The sequence below is a fragment of the Gorilla gorilla genome, chromosome 16, assembly GCF_029281585.2.
Source record: "Gorilla gorilla gorilla isolate KB3781 chromosome 16, NHGRI_mGorGor1-v2.1_pri, whole genome shotgun sequence".
NCBI lineage: Eukaryota > Metazoa > Chordata > Mammalia > Primates > Hominidae > Gorilla > Gorilla gorilla.
In genome coordinates, this window is record NC_073240.2 from 33,664,685 (window position 1) to 33,686,500 (window position 21,816).

The 21,816-nt window shown below is 40.7% G+C and overlaps 1 protein-coding gene and 1 pseudogene across 8 annotated transcripts in view; both read right to left on the bottom strand.

Annotated features, from left to right (window-relative positions):
* The window catches only part of FMN1 (formin 1), a 423,460-nt gene that overhangs the window by 62,977 nt on the left and 338,667 nt on the right, over window positions 1-21,816 (bottom strand). For all 8 annotated transcript variants that reach the window (XM_031002405.3, XM_055363225.2, XM_031002406.3 and 5 more), the window contains one exon: window positions 20,747-20,839. In XM_031002405.3, coding sequence (XP_030858265.3) covers window positions 20,747-20,839 — 93 coding nt within the window. The remainder of the gene's footprint in view (window positions 1-20,746; window positions 20,840-21,816) is intronic.
* Window positions 560-3,958, bottom strand: LOC129527026 (microtubule-associated proteins 1A/1B light chain 3 beta 2-like; annotated as a pseudogene).

The following is a 21,816-nucleotide window of genomic DNA, read 5'->3' on the forward strand; positions in this document are numbered from 1 at the left end:
TTCATGCATTATCTTTCACACTGTTCTTCTTTTTCTGTTTTTATTTTATTATTATTATTTTTTTGAGACAGGTTCTCACTCTGTTACCCAGGCGGGAGTGCAGTGGCATGATCATGGCTCGCTGCAGCCTCAATCTTCTGGGCTCAAGTGTTCCTCCCACCTCAGCCTCTCTCTACCTGGGACTATAGATGCATGCTATCATGGCCCAGCCAGGTTTTAAAAATTTTTTGTAGGATGTGGCCTCCCTATGTTGCCCAGGCTCGTCTTGAACTCCTGGCCTCAGGTGATCCTCCCACTTTAGCCTCCCAAAGTCCTGAGATTACAGGTGTAAGCAACTGCTCACACCTGGGATTACAAGGCTGCTCGCTAGCAGCCTTGTGCTTTTAGGAAGAAAGGGACTAGATTTCTGATGTTGCTCTGCTTCCAAACAAACCCAAACTCATTCAAATTCACAAACTCTAAAAGGTGATGCCTTCCCTCTGAGAGTGTCCAAAGTCACAAAGCCAACTGCATGGCAGTTTGGGAATGGCAAAACTTTTAAAAGCTTTTGGTATCATAGTTTACTTTTATTTAGGAGGATAGTATAGTTCACATTTTCTCCTTTTTCACAGGTTCTATTTAGTGTCATTTATAGTAGCAGTAATTCATATTCTAACTTAGCTTTACCTCAGCAACTCTTTCTCCCCTTACTTTTATAGTCTCAGTACTACAAATGCCCGCATGCTTTCTCCCCAGAACCGAGGCCTTCATATTTTTCTCCCTAGGCTGTATATGTCTTACAAATTTGTAAAATGAATGTAAATGAATGTAAAACTTTCCCCTTGTTTGGTGAAGAACAAGAGGATACACCCATTGCTTGAGCATACATCTCCCTCAGTCTCTCTCTCTCTCTCTTTTTTCAGAATGCAAAGTATTTTATTTTTAAACTTTTGAAATCTGAAAACAAGCTAGCCCATGTTAAATAACACAGTTTTCAAAGCTGAACGTGCTCACTTGGAGCCCAGTTTTCTGCTTCAAATACAAACACAACTTCCTGACACTCCTAGGTGGGAACACTACTGTTTGATGATCTGTGATTAGATGAACTGATCGATCTCAGTGGGTAACATCCCTTTATTTTTTCCTTGATAAGGGTTTAAAAATTCTAAAATAGATGCATTTTTTTTTTTTTTTTAGTTTTACACTGACAATTTCATTCCAAATGTCTCCTGGGAGACACAGACCATGTACAGGAATCCATCTTCATCCTTCTCACTCTGCTACAATGCTGTGTCTGTTCACCACCAGGAGGAAGGCTTGATTAGCACTGAGCTGGAAGCGCCTTCTAATGATCTTGATGAGCTCACTCAGGTTGATGTGGTCCAGTACAAGGAACATTGCTTTATCCAGGATGGGAAGCTGCTTCTCAGCCTTGTATCATTCTGTTACCACCAGGATTTTGGGTGGATGCTGCTCTCGGAGAAGTCAAACTTCTACTCTTTGTTCGAAGGTGTGGTGTGGCCTGAAGGTCTTCTCTGACGTCATGGTGCAGGGATCTGGGTGGTGGTGGCGACACAAGGGTTCTGGCGGCTCCTGGGGGTGGCGGTGGCAGTGAATCTAACTCTGGCGACAGTGACTTCTCTTGTCTCCCTCAGTCTCTTTATTATATGCTTGATCCATCAGAAAGTCTCAAGGTTCTATGCACCTCAGCAACCCCAGTGATAAGGCAAGGGGTTCATGGACTGAGTCCTGAAGCCCTCTTGTGTTTAGAGATTGGGAAGATGAAGAACCAGCTTAGGAGACTGAGGAATGCCCATGAAGTAGAGAGAAGACAAAAGAGGATTAGCGCCTAAAGCAAGAAGGAGTTTTCCATCCATCATTTGATCAGCTATATCTAATGCTCCTGAAAGGCGGAGTAAGATTTTGCGTCAGATATATAGGGTCTTTTAGACTGGAATAGTGTCTGATTCTTCTTTTTTTCCTCAGAGTCTCACATATAGTAGATAACTTATAAATGCTGAATGAACAACTGAAAAAGAATAGTAGTGATTGGTCACAGAGAATGGGATGTGCTCTCTGTTAATTCCTTGCCCATCAACAGATGCCCATCCTAGGGCAAAATGGGAGAAAGACTATCATTTCCACAGTCCTCATGCTGAATGGATCCCAAGTGCTATTGCCTCATTTATGTAGCATGATCCAGAGACACTTCCAGTCTGAAGAACTTCAAAGCTTTTAGGAGGCTGAGGTGGAGGGCTCGGGGAGCAATGAAGGCAAGAGGGAAAGGGATGAACAACCACAATAAAAGGCCGGCACGTTCACAACGATGTTGGGCAAAGACAGTGATTCTTGAATATGAAGGAATCTGGAGAGCGAGTCACAAGAAACCGAAAACATAAGGGGGTGGAGGAGATGCTGAGAGAAAACAGAAAGCTATGAAAGAAGGCAGACGCTCAAACCGAGGTAAGAGAGAAAAAATTAAAAGCGGAAGGGGAGAAAGAAAAAAAATCAGAGAGGTGACGCCAATGTATGGAAAAAGAGCAAAGGAAACACAGGGCCATTGCCTGATGCTGAGAACAGTCTGGAGACTGAGCAACTGGTGCCCGATTTCTGTGCATCTCAAGAGGAGACAAATGGCAGATTGAAGGGACCCCTCTTGGTATTCTGGATCCAAGAGGAAAACATAGCAGGCGCAGTGAAATGCTCAAGTAAACACAAACAGCAGCAGCCGTGGGGTTACGAGTGACCTGACTGCAGGCTCTGTCCTCTCCTGGCCTCCAGCCTGTGTGTACAACACACATGCCCGCTTAAAGCAGGAGGGCAAAAATCTCCTGCAACTGGGTGACCTCTGTTGTCAACATTTGGCTAATTAAGGAAAGATATTACCCTGTACAGATCTCTATGCCTTGGTCCTACTTCCTGCTCGTTAAAAAATGGTTTAATGAGAAAAAAATCAAGGCAACAGAATCCAAATTATTATTTTTTCTCCCAAATGAGCTGAATGACAGTGGCTGTTGCCAGAACGCTTGAACAATAGGATTGTGACACGAAGACTGAAATCTAAACATGAAGAAATCTCGAGAGCCCAGCAGTCCCCATTATCTCATGCTTGCACGACGATAGTCCAAAAGATGAGTGATGAGTCTCCATTTGTGCAAGCACAGCAGCAGTCCAAGGCCCTGACACAGCCACTAATTGCCCATCTGCTTGTTTACACAGCCCAGAGATGGTGACTGGACAAACAGCTCATTTCCCTTGAAACGGGACCAAACTGGGAGGAGCCTGTCACATGGGACAGAGGAGGACTAGGAAGAACTCTCATGGGAAAGTGCCCCCCAGATCAAAGCCAAGGACCAGCAAGCCAAGCCAAGATGGGTTCCAGCGGCTGGCTTCTCACAGGCAGCTTCAGGTCTACCGCTTTCTGCACCCTGCCCACCCACTCCCAGCAGAACTGGAACCCCTCTCCCTGAGGACAGGACATTTTGAACCATTCACGTAAAAGTCTCAACCACGGAGCGTCAGCACCAACCCACCCTTCAGGCCTTGGCAGCAAGGACAACTGTGTTCACGTGAACTTCTAGCCCTTTCAGACTTCACTGGATGCTTGGCATTTGCTACACTAGTTCCCATTTTAGTGTTCTGCTTGTCTCGTAGACTGGACTGTAAACAACTTGAGCACAAGGGACCTGAAGCCCCCGGATTCCATAGCAGGGCACTTTACATGTGAAGAGCCATTAGCCAGGAAATGCTTATGGTTGTTAATGATGATAAGCTACTCCAAACATAGTTTCTTTTATCTGCCTACATCAGAAGCTTGGCTTCTTGGGACAAGAGACTCAGACTTCTCATTTATACTCTTGGCAGACTGTGGAAATCAATAATGGCTTGCACCCATCAGTGTCCTGGAAGTAGGATTGAGAGAGAAGATTCTCTTGAGAACCGATTTCTCCTCAAAATAAGATTAGGCTTAAAAAAAAAAATCAACCTCCCTACTGCTTAGCTCACAGGTATGGTGCTAATGGCAGCAACTCAGTCATGAAATGGGAAACAACAATGTAAAAAATCCTTGTTAATTTGCTTATAATTATCCAGAACTAACTACAGGTACACTGAAGAACTGTATACTTGATGGGAGGGAGATCTACACTGCTAAGTCAGTAACACCAATTTCCGATTTTTCCCTGTGAGCATTTATTTGCAGAGCCACATATTGGCAACATAAGAAACTAGCGTTGAACAAACCTAAGAAGTGATGAATCCTTCCCGGGAGGAGAGCTGTAGCCCTGAAATCCAAAGCAGAATGGGCTGGGGGCAGCTTGAGGTCTGTGGGCAAAACTCAGCACTCCCAGTCTAGGGCACTGCTCACCCATTAACTTGGCCTCCTCTTGCCACTGTTGTGTTTTAGCCCTTAGTGAGCATCTGTGTGGCTCAGATTTAACCAGACCGAAGGGGCTGTGGTGGTGAGAGGGCAGAGAAAGCTGGAGGAAGAAATGGCTTTTTTTCTGGAGAGGAGTGAGGACTAAGCCACTTCAAGGATGATCATATTCCCAGGAGGAGCCATGATATGATATTATTTGAATATCTAGCTCCAGGCAGCTCTATTTTTCCCTTCTCACTGCTAGAAGATTGTAATCACCTGGTATCAGCACATTCAAGATACTACCAAGGACCTAACAGCATGCTCAAAACCTCTCATCTCCGCACATAACTGCGTACAAATGACTAAAATCACTTTGCTTCAAAAACAGAGTAGCTGTGTGAAAGGCATTTTAGAGCATGTGGGATTCCACACACAGGCAAGTTCCAGGGATCTCAGAAGCTTGGCTATTTCGTTCAGTGCCAAGGAGGCAAAGATGAGGACAGGCAGTCGTGTGGGTGGGAGGCAGTCCTTGGATGATTAGCACAGGTGTCCAGGAGGGAGGGGAGGGTATGGAAATGGTACAAACATGAGAGGAAGCTGTGCCAGTGGGTCATCATGCCCCATTTGTACAGAACATTGAGTGGACTGTAACTGTGGACAACTGAAATACCGAAAAGAAAATGTGCACACACTGTTTAAATTCCAAACAGTGGGAGAATCGTTGTTTAAAGAAGAACAGATAATTGCTCATTCCACCCTCCCCAATCTTTGAAAGATAGACGCAGGAGTGTCACACAGTACAAGAGTTTGTATTACACACAAAGAGGGACTTACAGACAGAAACAAAATTTAAAAACAAACAAACCACCGGCATTTATCACCGTTTATCCAGCCAGTGGTTTTCTTTATCCCCTTGGCTATTACTTTAGATATTTTTGCTTGGAACTTCTCCCCCCCTTTTTCTGACAGCTCATTGATCTTGGGTTGGATCATCACAGTTCGTGGGAAACAATACAGGCTACTTTTCTAGCTTATTCCTTCCTAGATGCCTCTTGGATGTTGTCCATTTAATATGTTTGAGAAATATAGAGAGACAAAACACACAGTGTTTTAATCTGAGAGTATATGTAGTGTGTCCCTGGAGAAGAAGTCTCATAGATCCAAGGGAATCATTTCATTATTTTAAAGTAAGGCTTGTATTTCAGATTGATCCACCTGGAACATGTAATCAAAACTCATGAACTTTAATATAAATTCCAGATTCTGGTTTCTCATCTATATTTTTGGGAACATAACATTGGTAGATAAACTAATTGAAAAAAATATTTTCAATGTGATTTAGAAATGGCTTTTAACTATTTCTACACATTCCATCACTCCATCTCAGAAGAAGCGGAGTAGAAAACTGCAGCAAATGGGACTTTATATTAGTCCTAGGAAATGCATTCTGGCTGACGTGATGGTTCTTGTGTGTTTCAGTAGGCATGTAACATGTGAATCACTTTGTGGACCTGGGTTTGTGAGGCTAGTATTTATGAAGCTGTATATTTCCTTCTGTGTAGTAACACAGAGAGTGATTCAGGAGAATGAGAAAATCCTGTTTCCTGGAAATACCATCCATCCTGAAGGAGTTACGAGAACCAGAACAGATTTGTATTTTGCTATTTATCTCACACTTAAAGATTATACAATCCATTTTCCTAGGGCAAGCACAAATGGTCAGTTTTATAAATCTTGATGGACTAAGTCAAGTAAAAAAGCCTACTAGTTAAGAGTCCAGATATCGAGAGACACAAATCTGAGGAACGATCAATTAGGACACCGTGGTAGCTTGTCTCCAAGATGTCCATCATCAGCTCTTTCCTTCCCTGCATGTTTGTGCTGTTCTCTAGTTGAACGGTGGCGTCTATTCACTCCCTTAAAACTGGACTGGACTGTGACTTCTCTGAACAACAGTGACGTGATGTTTCATTCCCAGTGTTTGAGAGGATAGGAAATTTCTAATTTCTTTTCCTTGGAACATTTGCTCAGGAAAAAGCCAGTAACAATGTAAGAAGGCTAACTACTGCAAGACCACCATGCTATGAGAAAGAGCAAGCCATGTGGAGTGACTGCACGGGCTCTCAGAGATGCCCAGCCAAGCCCCACCCTCCATCCACCCGAGCCGAGGCTCTGTAGCCTACAGATGATTTCAATTCCAGCCATACTCTAACTCCAACTGCACAGGAGACCTGAAGCAAGAACTAGCCAGTTAAGTGTAATCAACTCATTAAACTGTGAGAGATAGGCATACATTGTTTTAGCCTACTAAGTTTTGAGGTGGTTGGTTATGCACTGTGGATTCCTATTGCCAATCGGCTATAATTATAAAATATCCACTGGCAAATATAAGTTCCAGAGGCAAAGACTGTGTTCCTTTTGCTCATCATTGTATTCATAACATGCAGCACAGTGCCTAGAACACAGAAAGCCCTAAACTAATAATATGTAAAAGTTTGAAAAAGTTTATCTGTACTAGTGTGAAAGAAAGACCCATAGTCAAATGGCTGACATTTTTTAGCAAGTTTGATGGGCACAATAACCTTATGGTGGTGGTATTACTACCTCTGTCTTTGAGATGAGGGAACCTCAGCTTTTTTTTTTTTTTTTTTTTTTTTTTTTTTGAGGAAGTAAGCTTCCCAAGCTCAGAAAGGTAGGGGAGAGGGCCAGGCATGGTGGCTCACACCTGTAATCGTAACACTTTGGGAGGCCAAGGCGGGCAGATCACCTGAGGTCGGGAGATCGGGACCATCCTGGCCAACATGGAGAAACCCTGTCTCTACTAAAAATACAAGACATTAGCCGGGCATGGTGGCACATGCCTGTAATCCCAGCTACTTGGGAGGCTGAGCCAGGAGAATCGCTTGAACTCAGGAAACGGAGGTTGTGGTGAGCCGAGATCACACCATTGCACTCTAGCCTGGGCAACAAGAGCGAAACTCTGTCTCAAAAAGAAAAAAAAAAAAAAGAAAGAAAGGTAGGGGAGAGATTTGAACTCAGATTTGTGCAATTCTAAAGCCAGCCTCTGTTTATTATAGTCTCCCAGGAGACTACAACAGAAACAATGAGAAAACAATTTGAAAGAGATGCAAAACCCACCCCTTGAATCTTACCCAGGACTATGGAGCTCCATTAATTGCTGTCAACACGCTGGAACCTATTTCACATGAAGCTCAGACCAATTACAATTAATGCCACAGTCATGACTACAAGCTAGAAACCAATGCCAGAGGAAGCTTAAGTTAAAGAAAGCAACAGTCACGCACATATATTATGTTAGCAATTAGGCTTAATCCTAGAATCATGAAGCCAAAGGGAATATATTAAAGAGAGAACAGTGCCCTCCTGGGAAGAAGAGCAATTTCAAATAGACTTCTTAGTGGCTTTCTACATTACCTACTTGAATATATTATGCTCCCCTAGAATTACTATATTACAATTACTCACGCCACATTTTATTTATTTCAGCAAGGAAATGGGATGGTGCAATGAGCTCAGTGGGCAGACGGTTTGGTTATTTCAATGAATAATTTGAATGTCAACAAGTTGGTGGATGCTAAGACAAAAGGGGAAGTAGTAAATAGCAAAGGTCTCAATGCCTGACTCTGAGATGGAGTAAGGATGAGCTATCAGGACTGGCACTTCACTTCTAAAAGCTGAGCACTCAGGTTTTGCTAAATTTATAAAAGCACATGAACTAACTAACATTGCATATTTCCTATAACGAGAAAATCAGTTTACCTCTGTTTAAAACAGTTCTGATCTACTCAAATACACGTTTTTAATTTTCACTGAAAAATGTTATAAATAAATCAAAATTTAAATAAAAAAACTGGGAGGGAAAGGTAGATCTACTTCTCAATTCAGAAGATTAATAAGAGGATTAAGGAATTAAATAATCACATTCTCTAGCCTCAGCTCATGACTTTTTCAAGGCTCAGTTTCTCAATAAATGGAAAAGCAAATTCTCATTATTCTCCCAATCTGTTTGAAAGCAGAGCTGGGGTGTTACAGTGATTAACAGTTATCAAGGCCCATTAAAGTTGTTAATTATAGTGGCGTTCACTATCTTTTTCCATCATTTTTAGCTATTGAGACAGGGTCTTTGTGGATCCCAAGGATCATGTGTTTGCAGTTCAATTCAGCAGCCACTAGGTGGTAATATTGTTGATTTTGGTAGCCATGAAGTGTGATCTATCAGACCTGCCCTCTTAAATGGAATTACGTACATCCCTTATATCATCAAGATGTAATCATAGAAATAATTATACTTTAAAATATGTAAAATATGTTAATTGTGAAAAATATAATCCCTTATAAAAGTTCCATGCATATCTGGTACCTTTTAAACTTACGCTAATTCTACTTACCTTTTATTCTAATTATACATGACTATCTTCAAATTATACATATAACAAAAATAAAGTGTCAGGTCTTAACAGAAATCCAGCTTATATTCATTGCTTCTGGCTTATTTTTAGAGGAGATGAAAAAGATGCACATAACTTTCCTTCTAAAATTATGGCCATCCTCTGTAGTAAATAATTATTTGCCACTTGAACTTGGAACCACTGCTATTCGCACCATTGGGTAAGTAAAATTTCTGTGATTAACTTTCTGAGACCCACTGTCTGAAGCATCTGATAAGATTTGACAAAATGACATAACAGCAGCAGCAGCTGATATACATAGTGCCAGGTTCTGAGCTAACTGCTCCACATACATTAGTCCTGCATTCCTACTAGAGCTGCCACAATTAATTTAAGGCCAAATGAACTCAGCAGAAGAAACATACCCGTATTATTTGAAAGAATGAAAAGATCTTTCCAGAATTGGACATTGTCTACAAAACTATGTATTATATAACATGTATTATGCACAGTAACTCCCAGAAGGCAATACAGGTGTTAAGCTCTTTCATTATGAAGAAGACAATAACTGTATAAATCAAAGAGAAGTCTTGTGATAGCATCTTTGATCAATCACTGATGAAAACCTTGCCATAGTTGTCAAGAATCCAAAGAGAAAGTGGTGGCTAGGCCAGTAATTACGTGAGGCAATTTATCATGAGAACAACCATTATGCAAGATGCAGAGCTCAATACTGATTCCATAAAATACTTAAATAGTTGTCACTGCAATTCTTTACTAATTACAATGGAAACTTTGTTGTTATTGTTGGGAAAGGTAAAAGAGGACCTCTATTAAGACCTCAGAAAAGGAATCTTTGAGGTTAAGCTATTACCCAAGGTTAAGGCAAATCTACTATTCTGATACTTTTCTCCTTTAGATGATGAAACAAATATGCTTATTTCTATTTACCCCTATGGTCCTGGGACTCAAAAGAAACTAAGTGGTTCTCTAAGTGAGTAGGATGGCACAGTAACAATGCTGGGATTGAGCTCACCCTGACCCTCAGTAAGTTACCAAGACCCTCAGACTCAGTTTTCTTATCTGGAAAGTTAGGAATGAAAAAAATCAGTTTCAAAGGATTGCTGCAAAATTAAATGAAGTGCTATGCACCTGTTGAAGTCAAGTATAGTATGCTCCCCAATCCCCCCCAACACACACACCAGAACTAAAAATTCAGGAGGGAAATTTTCAGTATATTGGTGTTTCTCACAGAGGGTCAAAGTGGGACAATAAGAATGCCTTAAATGTAACACCAATGTGTTTTTATTAAAGCTTTATAGTTTATATGGTGGTTTCCTATGTATGTTATCTAATTTCATCTTCATAATGACACTGTATACTAGATATTACTATTCCCATTTTACAGACAAGAAAAAAAAAAGGCCCCAAGAACTTAAAATCCTTTGCAAAATCACACAGAAAGGTTAAGTGGTGAACCCAGTGTTCAAACCTAGGTCCTCTGACTTCAAGCACAAAGCTCTCTCACTACATTCAGAACACTTAAAAACACAACATTTTATTGTGTGTATCCTTAATAAGACTGTATTGCACACTTAAGAATTTGTTAAGAGGGTAGAATTCATGCTAAGTATTCTTACTAAAATAATAAAAGTTGTATGTATGTAGAAAAAAGTATTGCTTAATCTAATTAAACTAAACAGCTTCTGCACAACAAAAGAAACTAGCATCAGAGTTAACAGGCAACCTACAGAATGGGAGAAAATTTTTGCAATCTCCCCATATGACAAAGGCCTAGTATCCAGAATCTATAAGGAACTTAAATTTACAAGAAACAAACAACCCCATCAAAAAGTGGGCAAAGGAGATGAACAAACACTTCTCAAGACATTTATGCGGCCAACAAACATGAAAAACAGTTCAACATCACTGATCATTAGAGAAATGCAAATCAAAACCACAATGAGATACCATCTCCCACCAGTCAGAATGGCAATTAAAAAGTCAAGAAACAATAGATGCTGGTGAGGCTGGAGAGAAACAGGAATGCTTTTACACTGTTGGTAGGAATGTAAATTAGTTCAACCATTGTGGAAGACAGTGTGGCGATTCCTCAAGGATCTAGAACCAGAAATACCATTTGACCCAGCAATCCCATTACTGGGTATATACCCAAAGGATTATAAATCATTCTGCTATAGAGACACATGCACACGTATGTTTATTGCAGCACTATTTACAATAGCAAAGACTTGGAACCAACCCAAATGCCCACTGATGATAGACTGGATAAAGAAAATGTGGTACATATATACCATGGAATACTATGCAGCCATAAAAAAGGATGAGTTCATGTCCTCCTAGTTTTTCCAAAACAAACTAATGAAATGTGAAAAGGGTGAATTCACAAGGGGACAACAAGGTCTATACATAGAAATAAAGAGCCTGACTGACTTGGCTCCATTCTCTACTTCTACCTGGGGACATTTCCAATCATCAGAAACAGGTTAATACAATTGCAGCTCCAGAGTCTCATCAAACTATCTTGGATTCTGCCATGATGAAAGGGAAATGAAGAGATTACCCAATAACACCATCATTAGGTTGTCCTTAGTAATACTTCAATTCTTACACGGTTAAGGGCCTACTCAAAGTTGTAAAAATCAGTTTAAGGTATAGTCCCCTGTTCTACCAAAGCAAGCAAATAAACTGGTTCCATAAGGTTGAAAAGATGTAGGTGTGTGTGTGTGTGTGTGTGTGTAAATATCTGCTGCTGCTCTAGGAAAGACCCTGTAAGAGTTAATGATACTTATCTGACAAATAATATCTTACCTCCAAACCCAACCACTACCATCTCTCTTCCACTAGCATGTAGTTCTGAGACACTGTTTGAAAACAGGAGACAAGGCTGGGCGTGGTAGCTCGTGCCTGTAATCCCAGCACTTTGGGAGGCTGGGGTGGGTGGATCACTTGAGGTCAGGAGTTCCAGAAAAACAGGAGACAAACTCTTTAAAAAATTAGAGTTAAGGCTGGGCGTGGTGGCTCATGCCTGTAATCCCAGCACTCTAGGAGGCTGAGGCCGGCGGATCACAAGGTCAGGAGATAGAGACCATCCTGGCTAACGCAGTGAAACCCCGTCTCTACTAAAAATTACAAAAAATTAGCCAGGCGTAGTGGCGGGCACCTGTAGTCCCAGCTACTCGGGAGGCTAAGGCAGAAGAATGGCATGAACCTGGGAGGCGGAGCGTGCAGTGAGCTGAGATCGTGCCACTGCACTCCAGCCTGGGTGACAAAGCGAGACTCCATCTCAAAACAAACAAACAAACAAACAAAAAAATTAGAGTTAAGGCCTAAAATGCGAATACCCATGGAAGAGGTGAGATCCTGACAATGATCCCAAGATATAAATGACTGAGATTTGGTTCTATGTTTGTGATTAGGTTTAAACGATGGTCTGTGTTGAGGTAATCTGAGAGAAGATCTTTACTCTCTCATTTTGGCATATTCATAAAAGTGTACATTGAAGCACCTGTGTAATGAAGAGCCCAAATGAAATAAAGAACAGGATTATGGCAATAAGAAAAAAAATATGAGGAATAGGTAAAACACTCTACATATTAGAGGTCTCTTCTTGACCATAATGTGAATTAGGGTTCATGTTACATACCTAATAATAACATCACAAAAGTGTGACGCCTGAAACTGAAGTGATGATGGAACCATGAGCAAAATAAGTGAAGTCAATCCAAGTCAAGGAGAAAGAACGGAGGGGTTCCAGCAGGTTCATGTGTGTGCACGCACATGTGTGTGTGCGCACACGTGTGTGTGTATTGGACTGTCTTGAGCTCTCAATGCCTTTAAACATTTCCTTGCATTTTCTCATTGACTGGGAGGCTTCCATTAGATAGAGCCATCTAGAGCGATGTTGAAGAAGGTAGCCATAGGAAAGAAACCAAGGTACTAGCTCATAGATCTTGCTTGATAAGGGACCTTCAGATTTCCTTTTAAGTTGTCCAGTTCAGCACCCAATGAAAGTAATGAGACTGTGAGTAAGACCATTTGGTTTCCAATTCTAGGTTCAGGTGGCTAAGGGACCCCAGTTGGTATAATGGGGAAGCAATGAATAGGAAGCAGAATCTTAGGGAAAAATGTGAAGTGCGAAGTACCATAGAAAATTGTTTTTCAAAAAAAATTTGTTTAATATTTTAAGAGGTATTCACTGGTTAAAACACCCAAATTTATAAAAAATCTGCATACGCCTATGAACCTCATCTGCCTATTTTCTACCTGCTGCAGCAATGAACCTGTTTGATTAGTTTTAGGAGTAATAGTCTAAATATTTAACAATAACATAGGTACTAACTAGCAGAACAGGCAACCTGTATGGGTGTTATGGTGAGGACCAGCTGAATATCAGTCTTAGGTTAGTTCTCTTTTTTTTTTTTTTCAGAGACAGAGTCTCACTCTGTCACCCATGCTGGAGTGCAGTGGCGCAATCTCGGCTCACTGCAAGCTCTGCCTCCTGGGTTCATGCCATTCTCCTGCCTCAGCCCGTTGAGTAGCTGGGACTACGGCGCTTGCCCCCACGCTCAGCTAATTTTTTTTTTTTTTTTTGTATTTTTAGTAGACACGGGGCTTCATCGTGTTAGCCAGGATGGTCTCGGTCTCCTGACCTCGTGATCGGCCCGCCTCGGCCTCCCAAAGTGCTGTGATTACAGGCGTGAGCCACCGCGCCCGGCCAGTCTTAGGTTAGTTCTTATTTGTTCTCACTATTAGGTAGTATTCATTTTTTGCTTCATCTTTATCTGAATGATAAAATAATATACCTAATAATAACATAACTACTCTTCTGACCCTTGCTTTTATCCACTTAAACATATACATTAGGGATCCTTCCAGGTCAATACATACAGACTTTTTTTTTTAAAAAGATGCTTAGTATTCCAATGTATGGAAATACCATAATTTCACAACCCCATTACTGGATAGTCATTAGAAACCGACTTCGGGGGAAAACATATGCTCTTTGCAAGAATTTCTGGGAAAAAAATCCCCTCTATCCCTTTTAGACAAAAGCCTACTTAACAGACCTGTGATAAAATAGCTTTCTTTTCTTTATTTTTTTTTTGGAGGAGTCTCACTCTGTGGCCCAGGCTGGAGTGCAGTGGTATGATCTCAGCTCACTGCAACCTCTGCTTCCTGGGTTCAAGCAATTCTCCTGTCTCAGCCTCCAGAGCAGCTGGGATTACAGGCGCACACCACCATGTCTGGCTAATTTTTGTATTTTTAGTAGAGATGGGGTTTCGCCATGTTGGCCAGGCTGGTCTCGAACTCCTGACCTCAGGTGATCCGCCTGCCTTGGCCTCCCGAAGTGCAGGGATTACAGGCTTAAGCCACTGCGCCTAGCCAAATAGCTTTCTTCATCTTCCAAGGATTACTGTTCTGTTACTTAAGTGATCCGGAAGTCACAAGAGATTATCTTAATTCTTGGTCATTTAATGATCTTTGGAACCACGCCTGTCGGTATTTTCTTGAGTAGCAGTGGAGTATACAAGAACCCATTTTGGCTCAGGCAGAGTTCATGTTCTCTAGCCATACTACTTCTTTCCACGAGCTTTGTAAAGGACGTCAGAATTATTTCCCTCACAGGTTACATTGTTCAGATTACTGACCTTTCCTGATCTCCGTAACCTTAGTGGTTGAATATGGTGATTCAGATAGTTTTGTTTCTTTATTTCTGGGGGTTGAAGTGAAGAGATTATGTAATAACCTGCTCTTATTTTGCAACTTAGAGATTTAAGTATGGCCTTTGTCAATCTAATCTGACCAAAGTATTTACTAAGAATAGATTACATGCATATGCCCAACATAGAAAGATGATTCTATATCCAGGAGGTCTGACCACAGAAATGTATTATCGACCAAAAATGTACCTCTTCAGATTCTGGGATGATTCAGCAATTCTGAAAGGATTTAAACAGAAAACCCAAGGAGGGGGAAAAATAGCCTCTAGGTACGTTATACAATTCAAGCTGTTTGTTCATAAATTCAACAAACACTTATTAACACCTATCATGGGACAGGCTGAGCCTATGTGATGTTGGGACAAGTAAGTGAACAGGACAAAACAGACACAGTCCCAGCTGTCATGAAATACTCATCTATTTATATAATTCCTTTTGCATTCAATGTAGAGAATCAGAATTACTGCTTTTGTTTATTTTAAACCTGGTAAATTTATCTATTTTTTACCAGAAAATAGTTCTTTTTTTTTGACTTTTATTTTAGGTTTGGGGGTACATGTGAAGGTTTGTTACATAGGTAAACTAAAACAATTTTTGATATTAAGAATATCCCTAATCTAGCCAGGCGTGGTGGCAGGTATCTGTAGTCCCAGCTACTTGGAGGCTGAGGCAGGAGAATGGCGTGAACCCGGGAGGCAGAGCTTGCAGTGAGCCAAGATTGCGCCACTGCACTACAGCCGGGGTGACAGAGCAAGACTCTGTCTCAAAAAACAAAACAAAACAAAACAAAACAAAAAAACCAGTATCTCTAATCTCAGCTGGTCAAAGAAACTTAGAAAATAGTTTCATAGACTAGGGCTAGAATGGTTCATGCAGAATCATTTAAAATTTGGCTCCATTCATGGATGCCAAGCGAAATTAACGGAGAATGAGATAAGGCCAAGTGTGGGAGAGTGCTGGAATTAGAGCTAGTTTAGGTTCCAGCCCTCCCTGCCAAAGCTATAAATACAAATGACCAATTTAACAGCATGAAAAGACCACCTACAAGATCTATACCTGGGATCTAATCAGTTGCTCTGCGCCTTCTTTTAATTATAGGATCCCTGCCATGTTTATGGGAACTTTTAATGTGAGCATCACAGTTTTGAAGGCCATATCATTATGACCATGTTTGATCTGAGGGTGGGAAAGCAGGAGCTCACAAAATGCCTGCACAAGGTTATTCTGAACTGAGCTATAAACCAGCTTCAACAAGAGCCTAGTGTGGAAAAGAAAAAAGACACGTAAGAAAAAAGGCATGGATATTATGGAGTTTGCAACCCTGCCAAGTGGTGCCATTAAAATTACATTCAATTCTTCTCAGAAAATGAAATTCATTAAGAAAAAGTACCACAGTTTTGTCAAATAACACTATATAAGGACATTCTGAGAAGGGAAGAATGAAAAAGACATAAGGATAAACGCATCATCTCCATCTGAGTGTGGCAACAGGATATGATTTACAGAAGAAAAATTAAATCATCATGATTGTTAGAGCTCAATTGCAGCTGATATAAAAATAATCCTGAGTCACAACGCATGTGACTTCTCAGGCATACAGAACACAATTGCTTAAAACTTTATAAGTGATAAGACTCCTAATAGAGAATTAGCTTTCTTGCAAAACACTCTGTATAAGCTGTGCTGTAGAAGTACAGAAGTATCTTTTCTCAGTTACATTTGTTATATGATATCCTGTGCTCAGGTACTCTGATACTTCAGGTATCGCCTCATTCTACACTCTTTTCTTTGGGCTATCTCATTCATTCCTATGACTTGAACCTTTGTCTCATCTAGCTCTCTCCCATGAGCCCAGCATCTCTACCTGCGTGTCTCACATGTACAAAGTTGACCTGTCTAAAGTTGACCTCACTGTCTTCCATCTCAAATCTAGTCTTCCTTATCAGTATCCAACCAGTTATCCAAGCAAGAAAAAGGAGTTACCCTATTCTCCTCTGTTTCATTTTGTACATCCAATTTATTATCCTGTCCTGTAATGCCTAAAACAGCCCTTTACTGTTTACAATTATGTCTTTTCCTTCTTATTTTTACTGCCATTGCTTTGTTTGTTTGTTTTAGAGACAGCGTCTTGCTCTGTTGCTAAGGCTGGAGTACAGAGAATGATAGTTCACTGTAGCCTTGAACTCTTGGGCTCAAGCAATCCTCCCACCTCAGCCTCCCAAGTAGCTGAGACTACAGGCGCCACCACTTTCAACTAATTTTTGGAGAGATGGGGTCTCACTTTGTTGCCCAGGCTGGTTTCAAACTCCTGGCCTCAAGTGATCCTCCTACCTCGGCTTTGCCATTGCTTTTGCTCAAGTTCTTAATTAGTCTGTTACTTGTCCAATCTTTTTTTATATTACTGTTAGTTATAACTAACATATTTCTCAGCCACAACAAAAAGCAAAGAGATATACCCCCTGCAAAATAATTGCACAAACCAAAACAATGCAAACAAATCCAACGTGATCATGTCACTCCTGTACACATTATTTTTCAATATTATCTGCGGCCTGTCAAAGTTCAGATTCTTTAGCAAGTCATATTGTGACTCTTATCACCTTTTTGGTCTTGTGTTCTTCTCATATGCCTTGTGATCTAGCCACACCAAGTTGCCTGCCATTTCCCAAACACATCATGTCTTTCATCCTTCTGAGACTTGCAGTGTTTTCCTCTGCCTGGAATGCCCTTTGTAGCCTGTCTGCTGAGAATTTCTAATCCTCAATTTCCTCATCTGTATAGCAGGGCGGTAACAGTACTCACTTCAAAGGACTGTCATGGTGACTAAGTAAAAAGGTGATTTGTTCCCCATGGTATTTGGCAGATAGAAGCACTCAGTAAACATTAACATTATCATTGCCATCATTATTATTTTGCTTTTTCAACTCTAAACAAAAATATCTTCTTTGCTGAAAGTCTTACCTAAAAGTGTTGGGCATTCTTCCTCTCTGATTCTATATGCCTAATTATAGTACCACATTACACCAACTCCAAAATTGATAGAATTTTCACGTTTTAGAGCCTCTGATATTGGCGTACATCTTAAGAGTCTACATGTTGTGGCTTATGGCAGCAATTTTTCTTTTTTAGTAGTACATGTAATAATGGTATTTCTTACAATAAATAGCATATTAGATGAAATACTATAAACTGTATGACAATTGTCATAGAAATTTGATTATCTATGGTGAATAGTGCCTATCTGTGGCAAATGGAAAATCCTACATTTTCTACGAATCAGTGAAATATCTACGCAATAAAGGAACTACTGTTTGGAACTCTAAACAGTAGAGAGGAGATACTCCATTTGTATATACTGCAATTTGGCAAAAACCCAGCCCCTACATCATAGCATACTGCTGTGAACTATAATGTATTTCTTAACCACAAACCCTAAACCATACATTTCAGAAACGTAGAGGTAACAGCCTGACCAAGTAGCATGCTGTCACCTCGTTTGGTTACGTAGCCCCACTTGAGAGCCAAACAAGGGCCAGGCCCAGAGTGGGCAGGGGGCTAGCTTGTGAAACTCTGCATTCCAGTAACTTAGGATTCAAGCTGAGAAGGCAGGGCGACAATGAGAAGAGAGTGTAGGAATGAGCTGAGGAAAGCCTACGGAACATGCCTCTAGACTAGCACTTTCTGATAGAAATAGAATGTGAACCACTAATACAATTTAGATTTTCTAGTAGCCACACTCAAGAAGTAGAAGAAATATAATTTAGCTAATATATTTTGTCAGGTTATTAACATATTTATTAACTTACCTATAAATGAATATTAATCATTTTATTTAACATATCTAAAATGTTATCACTTTACCATGCAATCAGTAAAAAAAATCAGCAGTAAAATATTTGACATGTTTTTTCTGCTGAGTTTTCAAAACCCCATGTTTTACCCTCATAAGACATCTCAGTTTGCATTAGCCACATTTCAGCTGCTCAAAAGCCACATGTGGCTAGTGCTTGTTACATCGAACAGCACAATTCTAGACTGTTTTGACAAAATGAGTTAAGTAATGAAATAATTGTAACAAGCTATTTCAACAGTAGACTTTTCTACCATACGGTATTGGGAATGTTTAAGATTCCTACAATAGTATATATATTTTTATATTCTTAAATTTTTTAATAGAATGGTAATGTTTCCTTCAAATTCAATCTGTGTCATATTTTGGCTGGTTTTGTCTTAAGCATGATTTGATGTTATTCCTAATGTTACTTTTACCTCATCTGTAAAGTAGGAGCTGATGAGCTGATTGTCACTTTTACCTCATCTGTAAGTCAGGAGCTGATTGGCCGGGCACAGTGGCTCACGCCTGTAATCCCAGCACTTTGGGAGGCCAAGGCGGGTGGATCGCCTGAGGTCAGGAGTTCGAGACCAGCCTGGCCAACATAGTGAAACCCCATCTCTACTAAAAATACAAAAAATTGGCCGGGCGTGGTGGTGGGCGCCTGTAATCCCAGCTACCTGCGAGGCTGAGGCAGAAGAATCGCTTGAACCCGGGAGGTGGAGGTTCTAGGACTTCCTTAGAACAGCTTCCTATGGCCATACCTTTACTTCCCTGACATAAGATCCAGTTTCCCTCATATAAATTCCCTTTCTCTGAATAGACCAGAATTGTCTTGGGAGCCCTAGTAGAGAAGAGGCTAACACATTATCCCAAATGGGGATTTGCAAATTGCTTTTCCAAGGTACCAAAGAAGATTCTCAAGGTTTTAAATCTATTCCTATTTATGTCTTTTCAACAAAAACAATAAAATTCACAATATAAGCTAGCTGCTTTGCAGAGGCAGGATTCTAAGAGCATTACAGCATGCAGGTAAATAGTACCCTGACATGCACATGGCAAAATTTTCTAGAAATAGAATAGCAATTAAAAATAAAGATGGAATCCAAGTACACATGAGCCTCATTTCAAGTTAATTCTACATATGTAAAAAGCAGATACTATTAACTGGGGTCAGCAAAAGGAAGTAGTTCATGGTTTTCTTCAGGCTACTTAGGTTATATTTACACAGTATAATTATACAGCAATGCATTTTTTGATAAGTCACTTATAAAATCCATCTCCTATAGTCACATAGCACACAAGTATTGGTATCTTTGCTCTCAAGATGGTACTTTGTCTGACAGCATTTCTTCCATCATATATGAGGTTCTGTAATGGCTGAGAGAGAAATCTGACTTCTCCTACTTCAATACAGACAACCTTTCATCATGGAGAAGGGAGCAATGGTCTCTGCACCAAGGGAACAGCAGCTGGAATGGAGTTCCTCTGACTCATAGACTGAGAATTTCCCTGCCGATTCTCAAGCTGGTTTGGCCACACTTTATGCATTCACCCTGCTTAACAGTCTTTTGTTGATGGTGTGGTAACAAGTGGCCTTACTCAGTAATAGAAAAAGCATGTTGAGATATCCCCAAAGGCTCCTATGTGTGTTTCCTCTAGCTTTCCAGCAGGGAAAAAAGCTGCCTGCAACAACCCCACACTTCTTTTTGTTTTACATCTTAAGTTAAATTTGAGAAAATAGAATAGGAATTATCTAAAAGACATGATACTTCCATGTTCACTTACCCTGATCAACAGAAGTTCCCTACTCATGCCAAAACTGTGAAGGAAGGAAATCTGTTAAGATTTCAAAGAAAGTGTGGAGTCTCATGCATATCAGCATATCACTTCCACTGACTAACCGCCAGAGGGCTGATAGGTAGCAAGTGATTGATGGGTGACATTCACTTGGCCCTAATTTTCCTATCTGAAAAGGAATGGAAAATATAACACAAGTTTCCAAGTTGCTACACTCAGAAAACCAGGAGGGTGGTCACCATCCACCTGTCCAGGTTGACCACAAATGTGAAATGCGTGACCGCATCTGCCTTACATGTATGTCGTTTGTCAGTAAACACGGGCTGAGGAATTCCTTGAGCTCCATGAAGAGACAAAAAAGTTTGTCCTCAGAGAATTTACAAAAGCCAGAGTAACATTCAAGAATTTAAAATATTAAAATGGATTTGAAAGGTGATATGAAAGCTACAGGACGACTTTATCTACCGTGAGTATGTAACCACCATGGAAAGATGGGCTAATGAAATCACCAGAGCTGCCTGTGGTCAGCCAGGATGCCAGGGGCCGTGGGCCTCAGAGAAAGATTCATGGAATGAAGGATGTTTCAGGGCCACGTGTATGTGCGGCTGACAAAGCTTCCTACCTTTTTGGAAGAACTCCTCTAGTTTGTCCTTGAAAGGCTGGAGATACTCCTTTGGGGACTCCTTGCACACCACCACCATCTGTTTCTCACTTGCTGTGAAGAGAAATTTAGAGTTAGACTTAGGAACACACATTTGCTGAGCTCCTGCTATGGGCCAGGTACTGTGCTATGCACTTGGCTATCAATTGTGCACACTCCTTGTCAATTACTGTTGGTCCAAATTCCAGGATTGGGGGGCAGGGGGAACAAAACCCAGAAGTAATAAACAAACCAACAAAAATAATTAGTTCATTCTACACCACTCTTGAGGAACAGGGCAATGTACAATCCTTCCATTTTTCTTCTAGAGATCCAGAAAAGTCTCTGACCTGGGATAGGTATTCTGCTCGTGTTCTCCCAAAGATAAAGAGAGGCAAAAACTACTTGAGGATTAGTCTCATGAAATTAAGGGCCTCAGCCCTCCTCAGATTCACACTCCAAAAGTAGAGCTTCAAAAATATATTGCAGAAATTCTCAGGCACCCAAGTTGTCTAGAACTACCAACCTAGTGATTGGCCAGGGTGACACACGCATCCCAACATGAGAACTAAGACCAGGTTGGGGAGGATCCTGTCAGTTCTTCATGCTTCCCGTTCACCTACCCTTCCTTTTAATCCTCTACTAACACAAGGGAAATAATTTTACATAATTTACTTCAGATAGACTATCTAAAATTCGTAATAGAGTACTTTTTGATAATCAAGTCTGAGGTGACTTGACTTTTTAAAAATGACCTACCTTATTGGATAGTTACGATTTGTCTACAGTGAAACCACAGTAATTCATAGTTCACCATCACAAAAGGCAGTTAACCCAGCCAAGAAGCATCTCCCCAAGGTTCCTACGTGTTTGTGCCAGCTACAGCATGCACTGGGAAAAGAAAGGCTTCGTTTCTACAAAGCTAGAGCTGAGTCAAGATCACTTTCATCTGTTGACCATGGCTGGAAATTAGATATGTTCTTGTCCAAAAGCCTATTAATAAAGCACTGGATTTCACCATAAAGATATCATGCCGCCTGGGGTTCACAAAA